At 38.3% G+C, this 25,033-nt stretch overlaps 1 protein-coding gene across 21 annotated transcripts in view; it reads right to left on the bottom strand.

Moving 5' to 3' along the window:
- Positions 1-1,529: 1,529 nt before the first annotated feature.
- Dock9 (dedicator of cytokinesis 9) overlaps positions 1,530-25,033 on the bottom strand; it is a 280,827-nt gene continuing 257,323 nt past the window's right edge. For 14 of the 21 annotated variants that reach the window (XM_046454796.2, XM_058582766.1, XM_058582771.1 and 11 more), the window contains 9 exons: positions 20,125-20,247; positions 19,400-19,513; positions 18,691-18,726; positions 17,711-17,857; positions 14,237-14,447; positions 7,896-8,086; positions 5,043-5,143; positions 4,785-4,923; positions 1,530-2,785 (listed from right to left, as the gene is read on the bottom strand). In XM_046454796.2, coding sequence (XP_046310752.1) covers positions 2,663-2,785; positions 4,785-4,923; positions 5,043-5,143; positions 7,896-8,086; positions 14,237-14,447; positions 17,711-17,857; positions 18,691-18,726; positions 19,400-19,513; positions 20,125-20,247 — 1,185 coding nt within the window. In that variant the 3' untranslated portion in view covers positions 1,530-2,662. The remainder of the gene's footprint in view (positions 2,786-4,784; positions 4,924-5,042; positions 5,144-7,895; positions 8,087-14,236; positions 14,448-17,710; positions 17,858-18,690; positions 18,727-19,399; positions 19,514-20,124; positions 20,248-25,033) is intronic. The other 7 variants (XM_046454805.2, XM_046454811.2, XM_058582762.1 and 4 more) reach the window with 1 other exon arrangement.

Here is a 25,033-nt window from a genome sequence, read left to right as displayed (position 1 = left end):
CATACATGGTAGAGTGCTATGTAGCTATAAAAATATTCAAGAATATAAGTCTTTATATTACTAAAGAGTGATATTCAGAATACAAATTTGGTAATATTTATAAAAATTATAAATTTCATGTACATTCTTTCAATTACAAAAATAATAGGTAGAGTATATGTGAAAAACTCCAAAATGTACTGATAGCCAGATTATTTTTTCTAAGAAACTGCCATATTAATGTGTAACTTCATGTGGAAACTAAAATTCTGTGCATGAACTGAGGTTTTTGATTGGTAAATGTGTCTCAGAGCAGGGTGACAGCGGGTGCCCCACCCCTCTGCACTCTCCTCTCTGCATGGCAGCAGCAGAGGAAGGCTGGCACTCCCCAGGCACATACACAGGCCTCACCTTCCCTTCAGCTCTGCTGGGGCTTCCATGTTCACCATTGAGATGGTCCTTTTCTCCACCTTCCAGACCTCATCTTATCTACCATGGACTCTTTCTAGACTGCCATTTAGCTTACTACAAGAAGACTTGAATTTTATGGCTCCTAAATAAGGTGTTTATGACTAGGAAATTCAGTTCAGTGACAGACTCTTAAACCCACTCCTGACAGTGTTTGAGTCAAGGTTTATCACACTGGGCTGGGATGTCAAGGACTCAGCATAAACCTACACTGAGACTTTTCTGAATGAACTAATGAATGGGCTGTGGACTCTGGTCAGGGGCCATGACCCTTTACCATCTCTTCTTCAAGACCTCTTCCCTGACCACTGATAAATGGAGACTGTTTCAGATGCCACGAGATCCTAGGTTATCAGGTGCTCAGGAGGTACACAGCACCACAGGCTATCTTTCCTCAACTGGTTATATAGAAAGAGTCTTCTTAATCCTTTGGTAGAAAAATGACCATTTCATTCCTTGTGGAAAGTTTCCTTTCCATCACTGGAACTATAGGAGACTAAATAATAATGAATGGATTTGTCTACTGGGGCCACTGGGCACTCCAGAGGCAGGAGCAGCACCTGCAATCTGAGCCAGTGATGACCCGGTGCAGTGGGATGATGGGGGGCCTAGTGTGCAGTATGTACATGTAGTTGCTATGAATCATTGGGATAAACAACCACCTCATTCCAGAGCATTTGCCTCAAAAGCAAGTAAGGGAGAGGGTAAGATGGAAGCCTTGCTACAGGTGAAGAGGCAAGGCCACAGTAAAAGGTGTCCATGGGTACTTGAGAGTAACTGGTCCAATTTGGAGCCAGATGATGGGTCAACAAAGCATTCACCCAAGTCCTCTGAACCTGCTTCTTGGAATCTGAATCATGGAAACCTCCACAAAAGCAGAGAAAGTGGTGTTCTGATTTTCCATTCACCCAGATTCAGCACCAACAATTACCATCATTTTGTCAATCTTGTTTTATCTACCCATCCTCTAGTAATTTTCCTTAAAAATATTAAAGAAAATTTCAGATACCACGTTATTTCACACCCTGAAATATTTCAATATCCTGCTCCCCTTAGGACTGTCAAACAATAAATACCCAGTGTTCATTATTGGAAAATCAGCAATGTTATTTTTAATACAGATGTGGTACAGAATGTGTAATTACAGCAGGGCAGTGATCCAGTTAAATAAAACTAAAAACCTTTATTTTACCAAATATAAAATTACTAAATTAATGTCTTAAAAGAAAATATAACATGGTGAAAACTTTAAATTATACCCCCATTCACCACAGAATTTATGATTTACCAATCACATATTCCACCATTTTGGCAAAAGGATGACATTTTTAATAGTTTATAAACCTAATATAGCAAAGACTGTGTACATCTCCATATTGCACTTTTTTATATACAATAATAAAACAGTAAAGTCAAATGTATTGCATATACTAAGAACAGCACAACTTTGTCACAATTAAACTTAATGCAGAAGCAGATGTATTAAAAATGTAGAAATGTAACACATATATGTACAGAATGCCGAGGCTGTATTAACAAACTGTATGTACATAGTGGTATGCTGTACTAGTTTTACTTTTTAGCATAGTTATGTTTGTTAGTACAGGCCTTTGGTTCTAAACTGTTTGACTAACTTTAAGCTCACATAGTTTCTTAAGCATTCACATGTTTTAAATGCAAGGAATAGTATAAAAGCACTAAATCTCCTTGTTCACTGGTACAAAAATGACAATGGTCAGTTTCCTTAGGTCATCAAAACTAGTCACAAAAATAGTTCTTGTATTCAACCTGAATGTGCCACAGGAAAAAATAGTATCTTCAAGATTTTCCAGCTCAGCCTAGAGACGTAAGGCCCCTGCCTCAGTTTCAGTGCTGCTGCCCCTGCCATCCACATTTCAGAACACTGTTTTTCTTTAGGACATTTATTTTAATACTACTCTGTACGGAAGAATAAAATCCAACTCCAGCTTAAGAGTGTCCACCACACATCTCTGTTAAGACAAAAGGAAAATTCTAAATATTGCCAGTGAAATTTAAAAAAATATGTGCACCCTTTTCCCACTCTTTAGAAAATCTGCTATGAAATACCATTCCCTTTCTCTACTGTTCCCCATGGCTTCTCCCTGTGCTCGGTCTTCCCAGTGATTAGCTTTGGAAATCATCCTGAGTTTGCAAATGACAAAGCAAGTCCCCATATGTGGTCCATGAGCCGAAGTCACACAACTGAGGACGAGCTGGTCAACCCGTGAACCATTGTGCTTGTTGGAGTTCCGCTGATGGCGTTGAAGATGTGAAGGGAATTCGGCAAAACGCTTGTCTTCTCCTCCAGGGGGCAAATCTCAAGGCACAGAAACGACACAATCAAAAGTTGATCCCCGAACATTTCTCAAAACTGCATTTCAGACCAACATGCAGAACTTGCCACCCTACAGTCACTCCACTACTGTTAGTGGCTTTGGCAGTTTGCAGAGAGACTGACTGATCATATCTAGTAAGTGGTCATTTTCAGATCAAGATTTTAAAGAGAAAGACAAGAGCAACATGTTTTATTGTTTTTACCAGTGAGTAAATGAAGAGCACTCTAGACTCATCATATCTTAAGATGACTTGAGGTCTAGCTTACAACTTGATTGGGACATGACCTAACCTTGTTCCTTGACAGAGCCTTTTGAAATGAATTTCGAACCATTTATGCTTCTCTCCTATCTCCTTAAGGTCTTACGGATTTCCCTCTTGGGTAAGAGATTGGCTGCTCTCTGACCTGAACATGCATCTTTTCACAGCCTTTGTCTCCAGGAAGGAAGCTGGGTGTAGGCCTCTAGCCAGGCGGGGACTCAATAACAGGCCCTCAGAGAGGCTCCTCTTGAGGCAACTGAAGCGACTGCTCCAGTCCACAACCCATTTGCTTAAGTGTTCCAAGGGTTTAATCTTCACAGTTGTTGACACAACGGGAAGTTCAAGGTACAGTGGAGAGCAATATCACTGCAACTAACGTCCATATGATCTTGGAGTTTAACAGTCTCAGCCTATAATTTCTTCCTATTTCCATCTTTTCTAGTGCTGAACGCTGGCACCCACTGATTGAGCTCTGCATTTTGTGGGAATCTAGAGGTTCCATGAAAAGTTTTCTCCATAAACAGGTTCCCATTAGACCTTCTCCTTCTATTTAATTATTTACACATCATTTACTTATTTCATTTTTTTTTCTTTTTTTGGTGCTGGGGATCTAACCCACAGCCTTGAGCATGCTGGATAAGACTTCTACCACTGAGCTCCATCCCCTTGCATTTTTTCCACTTTTTAAGTGCCCAGATGAGGGCGGCTTTCCTTTGCACATGCACTCTACAATGTCTGCAGCTGCTCAAACTCAGCAATAATCTTATGTGAGTCAGGTTAAGTGAGTTAGTTTATCAAAAAAAAAAATTTAAAAGTGACATTACCATCCCATCTGAGGTGTTAGCATGGAGGAGAAAAAAAGCAAGTGAGTTAAAGTTCAAATACTGAAATTAGTTTTCTACTAATTGCAGAAAGAGACACTGTTTGAGCATATCTAGTAAGTGGGAAACCATCATGTAATAGGATAACTGACTCAAAGGGCCCTGGCTTCTATTCTGCAAGACCCACAGACAATAAAGTAGGGAACAGACAAAACCACCTATGGGGCTCAAGAAGCTAACACTAAGTATAAAGACTAGGACAGTGGCACGTATGAATGTGGATGCTGCTCTCTGATGTTTGCTTAGTACTTGGATCAGATGTCTCCTCTGATGACCACTGGGACCACAAAAATAATTCATATAGGAAGGAGACAGAGGAATACAATCAGGAACAAGGCCCATGATGATAAGGAACATACGGGAAGTACCTATGAAGAACCCTCTGGGACACCAGGTCAGTGGTCAATGGACAAAAAATGGAATCACTATGTATTTTTAAGCGATGTAAGTAATTTAGTGCAATAGATAATTCCTTAAACCAGGCTGGTAAGTCCTGTTCTTTCAAAAGATTGAGTGTGTAAAGATAGTTGTAAGGACAGCATGGATGTGAGTTCTCAAGGCTAGATTACTGTGGGGAGAGGCAAACTTCATGAAATGTGGCATCTCTAAAAACAAGAAGGAGGTAGGTGCTGCTCTCCCTGGTGGTTAGGTAGTAACAGATGGGCAATCTGTTAGCTGTTTCCTAAGTAACCTAGGACCACAGGAGCAGGAGTGTGGTAGGTTACATTTTTCTTCAGATACTAAAACTCTGGGAAGATACTGGAAGGCTTAGCTCTTCACAGGACGCATCTGAGATCTCGTGAATACACATTCCCTCAATGAGAGCTCTGAGCCACTTACCTGCTCATGCATGATTTCAGAAAGCTCCTTTGCCATTTCCCTGTAGTTGGCCTTCATTTCTTCCTGATACTCTAACTGGTCTTCTTTAATCAGACGTTCATTTACTGCTAAGGCTTGGCCGCAAGCTTCCACAAATTGCCTGAAACGGGCAGAGAGGGAGGCAAAGCCATGTAGGGGACATAGGGTGGCAACTCTTTCTTCAGTGAGCACAGAAATGATCAATCCTCGAGAAGAAAAAGACATTTTTAGTATGCTTACCTGAAAACTTCCTTCAGCAACTTCACTTTATTGTCAGGGTATCGTTTTGTGTTTGTGTCATCTAAGAAGGCTCGTGCATATGCTAGTGGACCAGCATTGACCTAGAAAATAAGCAGAGAATTTAACTTATGTTAGGGGAAAAAAACTTACTATAACCACCTATTTAGCTTCAGGGGGCATGTGATAAAAAATAAGAGAGTTTGAGTGAGTTAATCATGATCCCTGCCTTTTAGGAAGTTATAACCCAAAAGGAAACCAAGAATAAAGTATACTTTCACATGTCACTTGCTTCATTACCTGGGCCATCCCTGGGCACTTGTGATGAAGATTCTTTATGTAAGAAGGAACCAATGCTTGAAATTTAAGGACTTGGTCAAGTCTGAACATCCAACTAGCAAAACACCAGTGCCAAGGCTTCCAATGCAGGCCAGGGATTTTTAAAAATATTTTTAGTTGTAGATGGACAAAATACTTAATTTTATTCATTTATTTTTATGTGGTGATGAGAATTAATTACAGTGCCTCACACATGCTAGGCAAGTGTTCTACCACTGAGCCATAGCCCCAGCCCCAGGCTAAGGATTTTTACCACCAAGGCTTGAGCCCTCAGAACTACCTACATTATACTAAAGGCAATTGGGCGAATTCAGGTAAAAATGAAAAAAAAAAAACATACTTTAGTTATAAGCTAGTTTTTAAAAATCACCTATTCACTTTGCTGAACTGTATAGGCAGCCATTGGCAAAAGATTTGCTGTTCTCAGATGCAGTAACCACTTGAGGTGTGCTGCAAAGGCCACAAGAGTGTCCAGCAACATGGCAAGTGAGTCAGAACTCTGCATCTCTCTTCCAATTAGCTAAGAAGAGCTCTCTGAAGTTGGTAAGTCAGGAAATACAGAAATAAGGAGAAAAAGAAGGCTGGGCAACCTGGGATGGGAAGAATGTTCTAGTACCTCAGAGCTTGGGAAGGAACTGGGCCACATGATCAATGCATAATTTTTCCAGGAAGGTTTGACGATTGGAAAAGTGGGAGGTAGGGAGAGCTGTCTGTCTGAGGTTCTGATCCAGGCTATGCAGAACTTGTGTTGTAGTGGCAGGAAAACCGAGCCATGGGAATTCAAACCAGAGGTGGGGAGATAGGAGGAATGAGCCACAGTATCAGGGGTGGGGCCTGAGATGGGACAGCTAGCTCACCTCCTGTGATGACTAAATGTGTAGGATAAGACTTGGCATTAGGCTTGCTGGGTGTGTGGGATCATGCTAATGGAGACCACCCTAATTACCAACTATCTATAAGACAGTCAATTTCACAAATACAAAGAGTAAAGCTGATAAGACTTCACAAAACCTAATATAATTAGATCTTGGAGTGCAGGGTTAAGAAGCTGTCCTGTAAAGCAGCAGTCTTGTGAGCCCCATAATGAATCACAGAAATACACAAATAAAATGTCAGAATTAATATTCTCTGGCCACAATGTTTTTGCTACCTGGGTGGGCACAAGTATAAGCTTAATCTCCTCATTTCAACATGGATTTATTTGCTTTATACAACACAGTTAGGTATTATATTATAAAACTTGAAGGTCACTGTCAAATGACAGGGCATATTTTGCCCTGTAGGCAGCTCAACCTGTACAGGCCCACGCAGTACTGATGCCCACACCCCTTCACAGCCTTTTGATACAGGCTGGATGTTCTCAGGTTAGATTATTGAGTGATTTTGTTTCCAACTACAGAAAATCATGGTTTCTGGCCCTGCTTTGTAATCACATTGTTGGAATATTTATATTCACTTGCTAACTGATTTTGGAACATTTCCTTTCAGGACATAAGAGAGAAGGCTGGAAACATGAATAGTTCTGTGGTCAATGACATTTAGAAAAATTTTAGGCAAAAACTCATGTTTCTTTAGTATGGATTAGATGATCACAGGCAAAAACTGATTTCAGAAAATAGAGCAAAAAACTTTCTTTGTAGAACAATCTACATGTAACTTTCAAAAACACATCTACTTGAAAGAGAAAACAATGAGATATATGAATCTGTATAGAAATAAACATGTGGGAATTACTTATACACACTTTAGCCTACCCAAAAAGCAAGATGCACAATAGTCACTGGACGGACTATTCACTGATTGAATTTTCACAAATTGAACATATCTTTTAATCAGTTCCTAGATCAAAGATGATCTTTTCAATAAATGGTGCACATCACTTGGATGATCATATGGAAAAAAAAATGTACCTGGATCCTTGCCTTACATATACAAAAATCAATTCCAGATACATTGCAAATCTGAACGTACGTGCTGAACAAAAGAGGAAAACACAAGAGAACTTCTTTGAAGTCTTGGAAAGGGCATGAGTTTCTGTAAAAGGACACACACACACAAAAAATGCTACCAGTAAAGGAGAATTTGACTGATTGGACTATATTAAAAAAAGAATTTCTGTTAATCACAATATTATTGAGAAAGTGAAACTTCAGGTAGTTTTTCAGACACAATTTTCATAGAAACCAAAAACCAACAGCTTTACAAGAAAACCTACTATTATCTGCCCTTCTTATATATAGAAGAGTCTTGGTGCTTCTAATAAGCAACCAAAACCCCACAAATTACTGGAAAATCAGGTGCTATAGAGTGATCTCTTGTCCTAGTAGACAGTGGAGTAAGGATGACATGTTGTAGGTGGGGTTGGGAGGGGCCACTACCTTTCCCTTTGATATTAGGAGAAGCTACATGGACACTGGGCAAGGGACTAAGCCAGACCCTTCTGGTATGAAGGACTTGACATTCACAAGGTGCAAGGGCTTTTGCCTCTCTGCCCTCAACTGGCTCTGCCTGGCTCACCTGGACGCTTACGCTGCCCTGGAGTTTGAGCTGCAGTTTGATCATGTCCACTTCAGCTGAGGAGCACAGCTGCCGGAGCTCAGCCACCTTCTTACTCATCTCATCAATGGCCACTTCAATGGGATTTAGGTCAGTGTGATGTTGGTACATGACAGGGATCCGCTTCTTTACGTAAGGGAAGCAGTGTATTGCTGCAGAGGAATGAGGCCCAGGATTATTTCACAGTTGGCACCACCTTTACTGTTGTTGAGGTAGAAGTAATTATTATTCCTATTTTATAGACAAGGAATCCAAAGCTTGCCAAAGCTACATGCTAATACTTTAGCATGGAACCAGAATTTTTTTTTTCTTTATAATCTTGTTGGTTAATGGGTCGTATCACATGGAACCAAGAGAGCTGAATCCTTGTTATCCCTTTATGTGAGAAGCACATCTCTGAAAAAAATCATCTTATCATTCCCTGTTCAATTTTCTTATCCATACCTGTCTTACCTTCCTTGGAGGTGGTGAGATTTGTTATTTATTTATTTTGCTGGGGATCAAACACTTACATAATATGTGAGTGTTCTACCACTGAGCTACATTCTCAGCCAAGTGGTAAGACCTGAATGAGTTGGTAGGTATAGATGGCTTTGAAAACATAAAAAAGACCAAATGGTTTTGAGATGTTATGTAAAAGATTAAGTCTGAAATAGTTCCATAAGATACCCCTGAGAAAGTTCCTTTTTCTCCAAACAACAACTTTGAATCACATACTAAATTTGCACAAATCTGAGAAATCAATAAAAACTAATAAATAAGAATATATTTCCAAGCAAAGCAATCATGAACCAGAAATTTGAAAACTGTTGTGAAACATACAGCAGCAAAAATATAAATATTTACTGTTTCTTATACTTTTTAGAAATAAAAACATCTGATTAATATTATTTTCACTTGTCATAAGATATCTGAACATATTAACATCAAAGAGATAACCTAAAAATGAAAAGAGAAACGGCAGATTCTGATTTGGTCTGTTGCTTTCTATAATAATTGTATGAATAATTAATATTCTCATTTTTTAATATATATTTACTAACAGACATGATATGCACTTAAAAGCTTATTTTATTTTTTAATAAGCAAAAGCTGAGAGTGGTTGTTTTGATTTCTTTACTGTTTAGTAAAGGGCTGAGGAGAGTTTATTCAGGAAGGACATACCACAAAATGTGTTTCCATTTTGGGAGAATCAGCTCCTATAAGTCAGAGGTTGTTCCAAGGGGCCCACCAATGTCTGAACAAAGCTAGCAAAAACGTGCAGCCCAAGACAACCTCACTGATCACATTTATATGCCTGTTCTATTCTCAAAATGTCTTACCACTTGAAAGCCAAGGGTTCCTGTCTTGGGTTTGTATCCTTGCAGATATACAGTTTTTAGATTGCAGTACTGTGATTGATAAATTTTCTTTGAATGAAGTTCCCTTTACAGTGTAAAAAGAACTGGGCATTGCTGTTTACCAGCTGGGGAAGTGGTGGTCTGACCAGAGGTATATTTGTATTTGGAAAGACTGATGTGCTAGATAGAGGAAAGCTAATATGTTCTCATTTTTACAGAAAAAGCACCTATGACATGTTTCACAAGGCCAATAGTCATGTCACAACAAATATAATCAGTGAGAGCCATGGTGTGGTAGCACCACTATTTCAGAGAAAAACAAAACAAAACAAAACAAAACAAGAGATGTGCATGGATCACACTGATTTTGCTTAGTGAATATCCTGAGCCACTGCTGCTTAGGTTTGGAACTAGAGACTTGAAGAGAAGGAGAGGTACTGCAACACTACTCAGAGAAAACTTGAGGTCTATGCCCCAGCTATTGGGTCCATGTGATCCAGGATAGCCTGCCTTGCTGGCTCACGCCCACTCCTCTCCCTCTGGCTCCATGGACTCCAGTTACACCAGTCCCTCTGTTCCCTGAAAACCCTGGGCACAGGCACCCCAGGTGGTGACCTCTGTCCGAATGGCTTCTTCTCTCTCCATATGTTTGCATGGCCCACTTCTCACCTATCACTTTTTCAATGAGGCCTACCCTGGCCCCTCCATTTAACTGCAATCCTCCCCCTCAATCTCACATTCCCAGTCTCCTTTGCTTTTCTCCAGAACATGTGTTATGTTACAACACTGATACATCTGCTCATCTTGTTGACTCTCTACTGCCTGTCTCTTCTTGCTGGGATGGAAGCTGCACAAGGCCACAGAAATTTGTTTTATGAGTTCGAGATGCAACAATGCCAGGGCCAAAGGTACCTTGTTAAATGAATGAAAGCATTACTGCCCTAAAGACTATATGGGAGGGAACACTGGCCCTAGAAGGTGGACAGTCAGGTGACCAACTGAGCCAACCACTACATTACTGATAAACAATCACTATAGTGATCTGCAGCCCTGCAGGAAGAGGAGGAAGACACAGGGATATGTGTGGTGACTGTATGGATGGCTCACAGTGAACAGAAGTTGGAAGGTGAGTGGATATTTCTGACATGAGTGCAGTATGGGCATGGTGTAGAAGACTTTGGAAAGTGACTGGGCAGAAACCCCTTGGCATAAGACCCAGGAAAGAAGAAAGGCAGGATAATGCTTTGAGGCAGACTCAGATACTTTTGTTGGGGAGCGGTGGAATGCAAACCAATAACAGCAAGGTAACAGGTTTTCTTTAAATTACTTTTAAGGTTTTCTTTAAACTGCTTTTAAGGCAAAAGAATAATTGAATAACTAATAGAAAAATAACTAGTATATAAACCTTGAGAATAAATAGGTGGAAAAGGGAGCCAATTAAGAAATATATCAAAAAAGAATGATTAATGGGACTAACTCCTGACAGGGTTGACTGGGTCACTGTAAAGTTAGAATTTATGGTCATAGGTTTCTCAGTATATTTCAGAAGAGAAATTTCTTTAGTAGAGCAGGTGCATCAGGGTAAATTCTGTCCAGCTATTGACTCCAATATCCACATCAACATAGGATTAGATGTAGATGAAGCCCCCTAAATAGGATGGCCACGACAGTTCAAGAGAGGACCAACCAAGGTCAGAAACTTCAACGCTGATGTGAGGGAGCAGTTGAATAACTGATCGGCAACTAGGAAAGATCAATACATTGGAAAAAAACAATATTTCCTTTGTTGTTCTCTACTCAGAAATGATCCACACTCTCTTGAGAGTGCTTTCGGCTTGAGCCTTACTTTACTTTCACTTATAACAAAGTTCTCTTGCTTTGTTTTTCATGTCTCACTTTAAACTTTCTTTTGTTGGAACACAGAACCCAGGTTTGGAGCTGCAGCTCCCCACTCTCCTGTGAGACTTCCAACTAGGAAGGCTGGGAGTGACCATGAGGCTTTTCCATGATGACAATCGGGTGCTATCCAGGAGGATGAGCCTTGGCTGGTATGGAGGGCAGGGGAGGCCAGGGCTCCTCTACAACTGTCAAGGTCAAATGTCAGGTTTGAAGCAAAACAATGGAAGAGAAATTTAGGGGATCTGGGAGCTGAAGGGGAAACTCTCAAGCTAAAGTCTTCAGAAGGCCCACTGTCCACATCCTTGACTAAGGCCAGCACAGAGCACATGTGCTTTCTGTTGCATTTGTATGTCCCTTTCTCTACATCTACACTACACCTCAGAACCACCCTTTCCACATTTTGAAATATTTCAGGGCAAAAACCGATTTGTGTGTGTATATATGTGAGCGCGCATGTGCCTTTTATTATACTATAATCTCCTCTGTTCATTATCAGCCCCAAAAGAGCAAGAAACTCAGTGGTGGATGAAATTTAGCAAAACAAAGTAAGTTTTTCCCCATCCTGGTTACAATTATATATTTATTTAATGTGAGAAAAATGTTAGAACTCTTCGGGCTGGGGTTGTGGCTCAGTGGTAGAGCACTTGCCTAGCACGTATGAGGCACTGGGTTTGATCCTCAGCACCACATAAAATAAATAAGTAAAACAAAGGTATTATGTAACCAACTACAACTGAAAAAAAAAAAGTTAGGACTCTCACTTTACAGATGAGGAAACTAAGTACAGAGAGGTCTGACTACCTGCTCAAGTTCACACAGGGAGGCTGTGACCAGGGTCTGCAGGAGTCCCAGGTCAGGCTTCCTGCTGCCCTGTCTTCTCAGTCCCACAGGTGTGGGAAGTGGTTAAGCCCCGACCAACCAGCTTGTGTCTATTCTGCCCATCTGGGCAGTGCAGTTACTCTTTGTCCCCTCTGTTCTGGCACATACAGAGCTTTGCTTGCATCTTTTATCTAATCTAAAATAGTTCTGTAACAAATTTAAACTGTAACCCTTAGGGCATTTGCTCCGGGAAAACACCCTATCTTATGAATCAGTATGCTATGTCAATAATAATCATGATAAAAAAAAAAAAAAAAAAAAAAAAAAAAAACAACCCTGACTTGGACTCAGCAGTGAACTAGGTTTTCTGTAAAGAAGCAATTCTCAACTTGAAGATGACTCAGAATACCCTGGAGGGCTTGGATATAAACAGCTGGGCCCTGCCCCTAGAGTTTTTTGATTCAGCAAGTTTGAGGTCTGGACATTTGTATTTCTACCAAGTTCCCAGAGGTTGCTGGTTCTGGAATAACCTTTGATAACCTGATTTAAGGAACCAAAGTGACATCATCGTCACTGTATAGATAAACACTGTATGTGTTGCTAGTTCTCATAAATATTCCATCTAGATATAAAGTTATTTAATTAGAATTTGCCAGGAACATGTACATTAGGAAATTAATGCATTTACATATGGGAGGGACTAACATCTGGGATGGTTTCCAAACATCTGGGATGGTTTTCCTTTCTAGCAATTCTTTCCCCCTCCATTATCTCCAATCCCCTTGGGCCATGGAGACACCCTGGTGAGCCACCAGCTAAGGTTCTTACCAGCCCCTTTGGAATGAACAGCCAAGGACCTGTGTAGCATGGAAGGATGGGTTCTGGGGATGATTGGCATCCCCACCCCCTCTATTGTCTCCTACCACCCCCCTCCCTGATACCTCCACCTCGTACATACCCCACTCCATCCTTCCACTATTATCCTGACAGTCTGTAAATGGCCCTTCCTTTCTCCACATCCACTATTTTCTTATGAGTTCCTCAGGAGTGCAGGAGGATCTATAGATTGCTATTAGTATCCATGTGGGCAGCTTGGTGTATATTATCTTCTATTATTTGAATGAAGCCAACCGTTAAACAATCACAGAGGACTGGGGAAAGGGAAGTGTGTGGATTCTCTTCCTGTAATACAGTGTCTTGAGTTTTTGATGATGACCCTTATTCTTATTTTGGTAACATCTCAACTAAGATATAATTCACAATGTAAAGCAAGAGCTGAGAACTACTTGAAATGAGGCATCTTTATAGTGCTCCGTTCTTTTATAACAATGTATAATTGTAAATTCCATTATTCTCCAGATGGAATGTCCACCAACATCAACCTTGAGGGAGACAGTGGGTCTTCCTAGTTCTACTTAACTAAGGCAGCTCATTGGAAATTGTGCACAAATGGTGGCTATGGAGACACCTGGCTTTCTAAATTGGCTCCTTACTGATTTTTTTTCTGTCAAGAAAAACATTTGGTTTTTGGTTACCCTAATTATATCACTGATTCTAACCTAAGAATAAGTGGGTCAAGTGTCCCCTAAATCACCCAAAGAATGTAAAAATCACCCTGAGGGTGACTCTATACTTGTTAGGAACTGAGAAATGATACAAACCATATTTGCAAGAATGGGCTATCAATGGCTGAACAGTGCCAAAGAGTCATGTAAAACTCTCTGAGCTGAAGAGGTGGCTTCTGAAATCAGCAGGCTTCATGGGACTGGGGACTTTAAACTGAAGTTCAGCAGCCACTGTCGGCAGGGGTAGGAGAAACCCAGCATCACCCACCATTTATTCTGTCAGCCTAAAATTAATGAGCAGGTCCATGCAGCAGAGGTTGGTGATGTGGACAAGGTCTCAATGTGGTTTCTTGACCAGGTGGCCATGGCCAGGAGGACTCCAGATGGGCTTCGGGGGGCATTCCTGTATCACTTGAAATTGTGTGTGAAAGCCTCTGGGAAGAAACAGGACCACTGTTTTCCTCAGATGCTAAAAAGGGTAAGTGATCTTACATGGATATGAACTTCTGGTTGACGGAAGAAGAAATAGAAACAGACAAATGGAAAAATATGAGTGTTCAATGTTGAGCTGAAATGGGCATGGAGGACACTACTAAGGTGACTAAGGATGCGTCCAATTCTCAAGGCCTCTGCATCCTTAATAGAGAGTGCTGCACTTTGACAACATGCAAAACCATACCTGTTAAGATGGTGCGCCGTTTGCACTGCTCTTCGACACCACCCTGCCTTTTCCCAGCCTGGGTAAAGGGCATCTCAAACATGAAGCGACGAATGTTGTGCGATCTTTCAAACTCTGTTTTCCTTTCTTGCAATTCTTTCTCATCAAAGAACGGGATCACATGAGTCACCTGGATATAGGCGTACTTGGAATCCAGGTCCTTAGGGTTGACCTATGAATGAGCAACATTGAAGACTGGTGCAATCTGGAGGAAGCTCTCAAGCTTTGCCTGAGCTGCATTTTCCAACTTTTTATTAGTAAATATTTTGAATAAAAATTCAGAAAAGTTGGAAAATATAGTGCAAGGAACATCCACATACCCACTACTTAGATCAATTGCTAACATTTTGCTTTACTGTTTCAAACACACACACACACACACACACACACATGCAGACTCCTTTCATCGGAATCATCTTAAAGTAAGCAATAACACATTTCAGCCAGTTTTTCCTCAAAAATGACATTCTCCGCCATAACTATTATATATTATCATACCTAACAACATTAATAATAATTCCCTAATATCCAAATACTCAGTCCATATTAAAATTTCCTTAAAGTGCCTAGACATCATTTATACCAATGATCACACTTTACATTCAGTTGTCTCTATTTTTTTTGCAGCAGTGGGGACTGAGCCGGGGCACTGTGCAAGGTAGGCAAGTGCTCTATCACTGAGCTACAGCCCCAGCCCTCTTTGTTCTTGATTTATCTAGAATTCCCGACTATTTCTTTTTCATGACATTGAAGTTTTGGGAAGAAACCCTGATAATTTTCTTGTTCAAACTCAGTATAGGTTTCTCTGATTGTTTCCTAAGATGCTTTTTCATATAGTTGGCTTAAAGAGATAAATGTTTATTTAAGGAACAACAACAAAAAGCCCCTGACATTATCATTAATCTGTAGACAGATCAGATGAGATACAAACAGCTGCAGACTATTAAATTTAATATAGTCACAGATTAAGAATAATTTAATGGCGAGTTAGTTTCTGCTTAACTCAGCACAGTATGAGAAGTGGAGTGTTCTCAAACACAGGCATCTTTCATCCAGAAAGAAAAGTTAATTCACTAGGGGGAAAAAACCATTTTTCACATTTCAGTTGTATCCAACCTTCTAGAACAATAAAAATGGAGAGGAAGAAATTACTATGAAGAGTGTTGAGAAGATGACATTGGTTTAAGGACAGGCAAATGAGTGGGAACGAGAGGTTTCACTGTCTCCTAACAGATGTTTGTAAAGAAAATACAAAACATATGTCAAAGTGCCCCAACCTTAGAAGGTGAGAGAATGTGTGAAACTGTCTGTATTTTAGAAAAGCCATCTGACCAGTCATTATCATCGTATTTGAACCTATTAAATTTGACTTTCTTTAGCAGAAACAATTTAAGGGTGGGGGGATGGAGCTCTGATGTCTGGTTTTGGGTGGTATTTCCCTATTCTTCCTGTTCCAAGGTACTTGTAGTAAGAATGGAGGATTGGTGCCTAGTGGAGGAGGGGACCCTGTAACTCAGCTGCTGCATCAAGGGCCAAACATTAAATGGGGCAAAAGAAAAACTGAGAACCAGGAGAAAAGGTTGTGTTGTTAATGTCACCACTTGACCCAGGCAAAAGTTTTAATATTAAGAGAAAAAGGCAAACTGGACCTGGATCATTTGGTCTTTGGAGTGAGTTTTAGTAAGGTTATATTGAGGTTTCCAGTTATAACATTTGTTGTTTCTTTTTCCTTTGTGCAACTTTGTTAATGACATCAAGAATTAACCCACAAGGAGCCAGGAAAGAGAACAGAAGATAGTAGTGGATACTTTAATGAATTTTGGGAAGACAGGTATATGGAGGTGTGCCACCTGACTCAACAAAGTGCGGAGTGCTAATCTGTGGGCTAATGTGCATTGCTTAGAACCCATGGAGGACCAGCCACTAGGATTAGGGTGCCCACATAAGGTGTGAGGAAGAAAACAGGACAAGTGGCCACAAGTCTGCATCCGGGTTTGGGAATTCTGAGTTTCCTTCCCTAGTCCCCTACCCCAGAGACTGTAGAGGTCATTCTCTAAAGAAATTGGTCTAGAAATACTTGAAGTAGAGCTACTAATCTCAGCAGAAAGCAGGGATAGGTACAGTGTGGAACAAGGGTGAGTAAACGAGAGGCTACTGGACAAACATGGGGCCTTCCCTCTTTCTCCTCTGCTGCATCCAGAATCTAGCAGTCAGACGTTCACCCCCTGCCTTCTTTGTTCCCTGCTAGTTCCCTAGTCACACAGGTAGGAGACTGGAAGACTCTTCTTTGAAGAAAATGAAGGACCCCCAATACAGATTCCAGACTATAGGCACTCCAAAGGAGGGCTCAGGAAAGAAAGGGGATTACAGACCACTCCAAAATGGTGTCCGTAACAATAAAAAAAAAAAAAAAAAAAAAAAAAGAGATAATAGAAAAAGAATATAAGTGCACACACATATTTACCTATAAAATATAGGTATATGTGTGTATAGATATATATGTATACATAAATGCACAGATCCCCACGTATATTTATGTGTGCCTACTTTGTAACTATTATGCATAACCAAGCAGGTTGTGTGTCACTGATGTGTATCTAAGACCATCAACCTGTTGTAATTCCAGTTTTCTATTGATAATCTGAAATGATATTTAATGTTGGAGAATTCATTTTTAAATAAAATTAATTCTACAGAAAAAAAAAAAGAAAGAAAATTAGCTCGAATGCAGACAGATATAAAAAAAAAAACAAAAAACAAAATGGTGTCCGCAGGAAGAAACAGGGCTTATCGCTGATGGAGAGCTAATGAATGGAGCATTTTTAATGCAAAGAACAGGAAGGAGTGCTATCTCTGCTTGAGGTTCAGGAAGCAGAGGGACACCCAATGTCCTGGAGCAGTTCTGAACAGGGTAGGACATATAACTGCACAGGACAAATATGTAGGTTCAAGAAGAGTCATTGTGAAAGTGGAACACTAGAGAGCACCTACACTAAACAGAAAGATTTAATTAACTCAGCCATGGTAGCTGGAGAGTTCATTCTATGACTTGTCCATCTGTTCACCCATTTGTCTGTCCATCCATCTATACATCCAAGCATCAGTGGCAATGAAGTCACATGCACTGTGCCAAGTGCAGCAGAAAAGGGCAGTGAGGAACAGAGCCTTGGCCCTACACTTTTGGAATTCCAGAATACTGAAGTAAAAATAGCATGTTCCTTCACATGTTCATTATTTTGTAAAAGAAGCTTATAATGGAAAGCGCAAAAAGGTAATTAGAAAAAAAAATATTCCTGCACTCAAGGCAAAGTGTCCTTAATTTTCCCAAGTGTTCTTTTCTGTACACATTTATGAATATATAATACATAACCAAATACATGTAATCAATCAAAACAATACCACATTGTTATGAAACTTATCCAAGCATAGTCATACCTTGCCAGAGTCCTGTATCATTTTGACATTTTCAGAACCAAATTTATCTGAGTAAAGTTTTAGGAGTCTCTGAGAAATTTCTGACAGAGGCGTGAGTTTGGGTTCTTTGTAAATATACTCCTTTCCATCTTCATCTTCAAAGAATCCCTGTGACAGGAAGCATAATTAGTGTTGTCCCAAATATAAGCCCAAGGTTTACTGCCAAGGAAGGGTTCTTTTGTTACAAGGGATGAGAGGATGATTCTAAAATAAAATCATATACAGGTTGTCCAAACAGGGAGAAAAATTATAATAATGTGGAATTTAAGTGCAAAGATAAAGGAAAAACACAAAATTGCAAACTTGATTCAAGAACGCTGTCATTAAGTGTGGAGTGAAATGAAAGATCTGGGATTCAAGACTGTTCTCTCAGTGAAGTCTAATGATGGGACTCAGAGCCTGTTTCACATTCCCAGGAAGCAGAACTCACGAAAAAGTGACCAGCAGCCTCCAAGAGGCAGGCCTCAGAAATGCAATACATCCCTTCTTCTGACCTCTCCAATTCACAAAGGATTTTTACAGCATGAAGTATGTAGGTCTGGAGTAGGTCTAGCAAAAATTCTGTAAAGTTTGAGTAAATCTGATTTTGCTTTATTGATGAGAAAAATACTAAAGACCTGTAGCATAATATCAAATATTTTCATTATCACCTGACATAATTTGTTTTAGCACCAATTATGTTTGACTACAAAGTTTAGAATTGCATGGGAAGTGAAAAAGGTTGAAAATTAAAGAGTCCAGATTGGGGTTAATATTTGCAATAAATTTAAAAATTTTTTTCTCATCTAAAATAAAAGAGAGAAAATGGCACAAAATCCACAAAATATGGAGAGAAAAAAAAAGCAGGCTAACATGGAACATAAAACATCCACATCAAACTGGGAGTTTAGATGCAGTAATTTCACTATATTACTTGCTTTTTAAGCATTTACTGTAATTACCTCCACATCTGTTTCACTGTCTGTAAACTGGTATTGCTATAAAGTTATAAAAGACAATAACAGAATAAAGTGAAGGTTATATAATGCTCACAGAAAATCACATACCCTACATAAACAGATGACAATTTATACCACTTAATAATGTTAGAGATTTGAAGGTTAAAATTTAAGTTTAATTTAAATAAACCCTCTCATTCAGGGTTTCTGAAATATTACAATGATAAATATACTCATGGAGATATTATATTACAAACAATAAAGATGCAAAGGTACAAAGAAAACCAGAAAGTCTTAATTTTGGTTTAAAACATGCAATACAAATGTATAAAGAAACAGATGATTTATTTCTGTGAATGAAAATGTTAATTTTTTTGAGTTTGTAATGACTAGACAGATATACATACAGCCTTGAAAAGGAAACTTGCAAATCACACGAAGAACCAAAGATGCTGCTAAGAATGCCTTATGGAGGAAGAACTTACCGCTGCCTTAAGAAAGTAATAAAGAAAGGATAGGAAGAAAAAAAAAAAAGCAGAAAGTTTACTATAGAGGAAGATCACCATACTAAATGATAAATTTTTCAAATTAGCATTTATAGAACACAGAAAATCTATAAGATATAACTTCATAAGAGTTTTTAAAAAAAAAAAAACAAAAACAATAATAAGAAAAGGACTCAGGACAGTCTATAGTATAAGGGGAGGCTCACCTGTCCAAAGAAGGCCACCCGGAAGTAGGTCCCCAGGAGCCTACGGCCCGAATGCATGACCTCAGTCACTTTGCTGTAGGCCCGGTGAAGTGTGTCATACAGATGAGCTAGCCTCTGGAAAGCAGAACAGAACCCATTTCTTGCAAATAGTAGAAACAATTTAAAAATAACAATTAATATGGTAGTGTAGATATAAATTCCTATAAAGAATTCCTGCCAAAAAATAAGAATATATTTTGACCATAAAACTCGCAGTATTTGTAAGTCTAAAAAGGGCCAAACTGCTCATGAGGACCCACTGACCTAATAGTAAGAGAAGGTCTTCTCACACCAGTTTTAGTTTCTACTTTTCCTATTTCATTTGATTTGCTAAGTAGTAGACCTCCTGCTTATGGAAGGATGGAAGGGTCACTATTTTCCCAAGCAGATGGGCCCAGGAAGAGTTCTGAGGAAAAGGGGACTTGGTGATTGGAAAATTCTGTTTGTGGCAACCTCCAAAAGTGGAGTGCTTGGGTGGAAATCCTGTAGTATGGGACACAGGGATCTGCACAGACTCTTGATTCTTGGGAGGTGGTAACTGATGACAACCTATGGCATAATGTGGAGGGTCAAAGATCACCTACTCATCAGTGAACCGAAGTCTGCTCTCTTTGTATAGAAGTAGGTCTGAGAATGTGTCACATCACTCTTTTCTCAACTAGGAAAAAACAAAAACAGCCAGATACCTCAAAATCCCTCCGCTTTTCATAAATTGGGATGATGAGTTTATAGATGTCTGCGATCAGCTCGTAGCGTTCTGCCTTCCAGAGTCCATCTGCACACTGCTCTAGAAGCTCCATCAGCACATCCTGATAAAAGAGAAGGTCACAGGCCAGAGAAGAGCGTTATGGAGAGTATGAGAATGTATTCCTTCTGAAATGCACAGTCTAAGACTGCTAGAGGGAAATTCAAAATTTTTAGATACTAACTCCATGTTTGTCTTGGGAAGCTATTTTTCCAACCATGTTCACATGCATAAATAAAAAAGGGTTTCACATTACTTGACTGCTTTATTAGTAACTTGCATGGAAAAACTGACATAGTTTTAAATGGGCTCTCAAATTTTGTTCTTAGTTCTCTTTTTACACATATAATTTAGAAATTTCTTTTTCCTTTTTTAAAGACCAATGACAAGGTTGAAACGTGGAGTTACTAGCATGACTTCAACCCCAACTAAACATCTTGAAGGAGTGTGGTGATGGAGTGTGGGGGTACCATGCCTGTACCATTTCTCTTTGAAATTTCTTTCTAGTCACTGTCTTTGTTAGCATCCTTGGACTTTTGAGGAAGGTAATACTACCCATGGCTCAAGAATCAGAGTATGGGCTCAAATTTATACTAATAAGTGGAACCCGTTTCCTGGCCACAGTCACTGCTTCATCATGGGAGACCTGTGACCAGGCCAATCAGTGTGAGTTTTAGGACCCGAGCTTGGAATGCTTGGACAGATATACTCCCACCAGACAGGATAGAAAGAAGCAGCATAGAGCCTAACTGGGGCTGTCATACACCTCATGGCCACAGAAGGTCTCTCTGCCTTAGTAACAGAGTGAAGAGGCCCCTTCTGCCCTGGCAAAGTTGACTTGTATCAATGATAACTTTGTTAAAGGTTTGGCCTCACTCAACTCAATCTCCATAGAATTTCCCAAAGGGATCCAATACTCAAGTTTTTTTCTTTGAACACATCTAAGTGTTGTTTCATTAATAATGTTGAATAAATTTTCACATGCATATATATCATCTGAACAGCTTTGGTAATGTATCTTTTGCTCATTTTTTGTGATGGATTTTTAATAATGCAATTTGAAAATTCTTTATGTATTCTGGATAAAAGTTCTTTACCGCATTTGTCTCTGAGGCACAGAAAACCTAGTCAGTGAAATAACAACAGAAAATTTCCCAAATGTTTGGAAAAGTATGGACATCCAGGTATGAGAGGCATTTAGAATCTCAAACAGACATGACCAGAAAAGAACCTTTTTATGTCATATTATAGTTAAACCGTCCAAAGTACAGAACAAAGAAAGAATATTGAAAGCTGCAAGACAGAAGTGCCAAAACATTTATAAAGTCAAACCCATCAGAATAATGGGTTTCTTAATAGAAACTCTAAAGGCCAAGAGGGTGAGGAATGATGTATTTTCAGCCAAGAAAGAAAACAACTGCCTACTTAGATTATTATAGCCAGCAAAGTTATCTTTCAGAACTGAAGGTGAAATTAAAACCTCCCAAGAAAAGCATAAACTAAAGGAATTGCTAACCTCTAAACCAGCATTTCAAGACATTTAAAGAAATTCTAAGCACAAAAGAGGAAGCAAACACAATCACAAGAGCACAGAAAATAAATCTTACTAGAAGAGTAGATAAGAAAATGAGACCTAAGGAAAAAAACATGATTGATTCAGTTATTTATGAATTATTAATTAATTCATCTCTATGATAAATAAGAGAGAAAGAAAAAGATGATTCAAAACAACCAGAGGAAAAAACTAAAACCAATAAAATGACTACCACACACCTTTTCATACCACCCTGAATTTTCCAACTAATGGTGTCTTTTGAAGATTGGATGTTTTTTATTTTAAGTCCAATTTAACAAGGTTCAATTTTCTGGATTGTATTTTTGATGTTCTATCTAAGAAGTACTTAATCCAAGCTCACAGATATCTTCTCCTGCTTTCTTCCAAAAGTTTTATAGATTTATATTTTAAGACTCTGATCTACTTTGAGTTATCTTTGAATGAAGTGTGAAGGTTCTTTTTCTTTTTTCCCATATATGTATGCCCAATGTTCCAACCCCATTTGATGAAAGTCTATCCTTTTATCCTTTCTCCATTGAATTACCTTTGAATTTTTGTCAAAAATCCACTGATCATGCATGTGGGTCCATTTCTAGGGTTCACGTTTTGTTCCACTGATACCCCTTTGTCAATATAATGCTGTTTTGATTACTGCTATGGCTTTAAAAGAAAGTTTCTCCAGTGACACTGATGACATCTTGGTCAAGTGTCTGTCGCAGGGGCTCTCTTGTGCATTGTAAGATAGTTATCAGCATCCTTGGCTTCTGCCTACTAGATGCCAGCAGCAGTAGCATCTCCCCTTTCCCCAAAGTCATGACAATAAAAAAATGTTTCCAGACACTGTCAAATATACGCGGAGGGTAGAAGAGACTGTGTGTGCAAAACTGTCCCCAGTTGAGAACAACTGCTCTATAGTAATCTTGAAGCTGGTTAGCATAAATCTTCCCATCTTTTCAAAATTGTTTTAGATAATCTAATTCCTTTTGTTTTTATATGGATTTGAGAGTCAATTGTCAATTTCCACCCAGACTCCTAATGGGAATTTGGCACTGCTTTGAATCTATAAATAAATTTAGGAAGACTGACCTTTTAACAATATTGAGTCTTCTAGAGATTATATAAAATAATTTAATAATATAGTAAAACCATGGCATAAAAATCTCTAAATGTGAAGGTTAATTGATTAATGTATACTAATCTTACCTCCTATGATTCTGCTAATCTGATTTATCAGTATAAGTAGCCTCTTTCATAAATTCTTTTTCTCATGTGAATATTCAGCATGATGTTGAATACCAGTGGTGAAAACAGATATTCTTGTTTTGTTTTGAAATTTAGGGGGAATTTCTATCTCTCATAATCAAATATATTTTTTCCCTAGATAATTAGAGAAGTTCCTTTCTAGTTCTAGTTTTTTTTAAAAAATCTTGAATAAATATTAAATTTTGTCAAATGCTTTTTCTGCATCTATTGAGATGTCAAATAGTTTTTATGAATTTATACCATGGATATGATGAGTAACCTTGATTGATTTTTCCAATTTCAAACCTACCATTCTTCGTGGAATAAACCCCACTTAGTCATAATGCATTTCTCTTTTTTATATTTTGATAGATTAAATTTGCTAATATTTTGTTAAGGGATGGATATATATATATATATATATATATATATATATATATATGCATACTTTAAAAAATTATATATATATATATAATTTTTTAAAAAGTATGCTTATATCCTCTGTAATACTGTAAATGAAAAGTAAGCTCTATGTTTTCCACAAGTGGTCTAATGTTTCGCTAACGGTTTATAGAACCAAATAAAATAAGCATTTTTAAAGCAGTTGTGAATCAACTTACTGGAAAATACTATCTAAGCAAGATCATCTAACTCCTGTCCTATTTGTAATATACAAATAATAAAATTGTCATCTGTGTGACTGACTTGACACCAGTGCTTATAAAAGATATGCCATTTGCTTCAGGTTTTTATTATAGATCTCATTAAAGTCAGATATAGTGACCACTACCACAGCTATAGAAAAAGAAGAAATCAGAGAAGTTTCTAATGTTATCTTTTTGTCCTTTGCTTTTGTATTATGGAGAGGCATGCCTTTCTTACTTTTGTCTCAAATCTTTTCCAATAGACAACCTATGCACACTAAGTATGACAAATTCTGTATTCTTTTTTTGTTGTTGTTCTTGTCAATGGACCTTCATTTTATTTATGTATATGTGGTGCTGAGAATTGAACCCAGTGCCTCAGATATGCTAGGCAAGTGCTCTGCCACTGAGCCACAACCCCAGCTCAAATTCTGTATTCTTTTCATGCTCCTGCTTATAAAAGTTAGATAAAAGAAAAACCTATGAAGAAAATTGTAATGCACTCTGCTGTCATATATAAGTAAAAAAATTAATTAAAAAAGAAAAACATACGAGTACACTTGTATAATTTCAATGACAGTATTCTTACTTCTCCACATTTGTTAAATGTATGAAATATATATAGGTATAACCTTTATTAGTATTTATAAAGACCAATAAAAATTTAACCATTGAAATGCTCTGATAAATAGTAAATTTGCTAAGGTAATTCATAGGTCAAATAAAGAAACCTCTCTTATTTTAATCATTGCTTTCTAGTTTGTTTTAATTTTAAAAATTATCTTATTTCTACTGGGTTATATAATATCCCACAGGGCCACATACATTTGGGTAGTTACATATTTCTGAATTGTTTCTATTTTTCTTAGTAATATTAGCCATATTGCTAGATAGAAATAACTGTCCTTGACTATAGGGAAATGAATTGACTAAGATGTCCTTTATTACAGAGTACTTTATTTCTTGCATATATTTGTTCAAACATACTGCTGGTGGGTATTAATTGAGCACTTTCATTCCCAGTGGTGGTACAGAATTGCAACAGAGGTGGAAGAACTCAGAAGACTCAATTTCCCCCAGGGATGAGAATTGCACAATCAAGGTATTCTGATAACAAAACAATCAAGGTTATAGAATTTTTTCTTACTTTAAAACTATTCTTTTCAGTGACTTCAATACTTATTGAAGTACTAAAATGAACAAGACCGGTACTTTGAAGTACTGATTGATTAATCACTTGATCCCATGTAAGAACAAAAGAGAATTTTTAAATTTCAAATTACTAGAAATTTCAAAATACTAGAGATCTATCTTAAATTTATATTATTCCCCTCAAGTCTAATTTGAGTATATCCATTTGTTTTTTAAAGGGGAGGGTGTCTTTAGATGTTTTTTCCTTACTAAAACAG

This window comes from Marmota monax, unplaced genomic scaffold, assembly GCF_021218885.2.
Source record: "Marmota monax isolate L192 unplaced genomic scaffold, Marmota_monax_Labrador192_F-V1.1 WCK01_AAM20220418_F8-fsc00026, whole genome shotgun sequence".
Lineage (NCBI taxonomy): Eukaryota > Metazoa > Chordata > Mammalia > Rodentia > Sciuridae > Marmota > Marmota monax.
The sequence above is the reverse complement of the archived record's forward strand: the minus strand, read 5'-3'. Positions and strand labels throughout refer to the sequence as shown.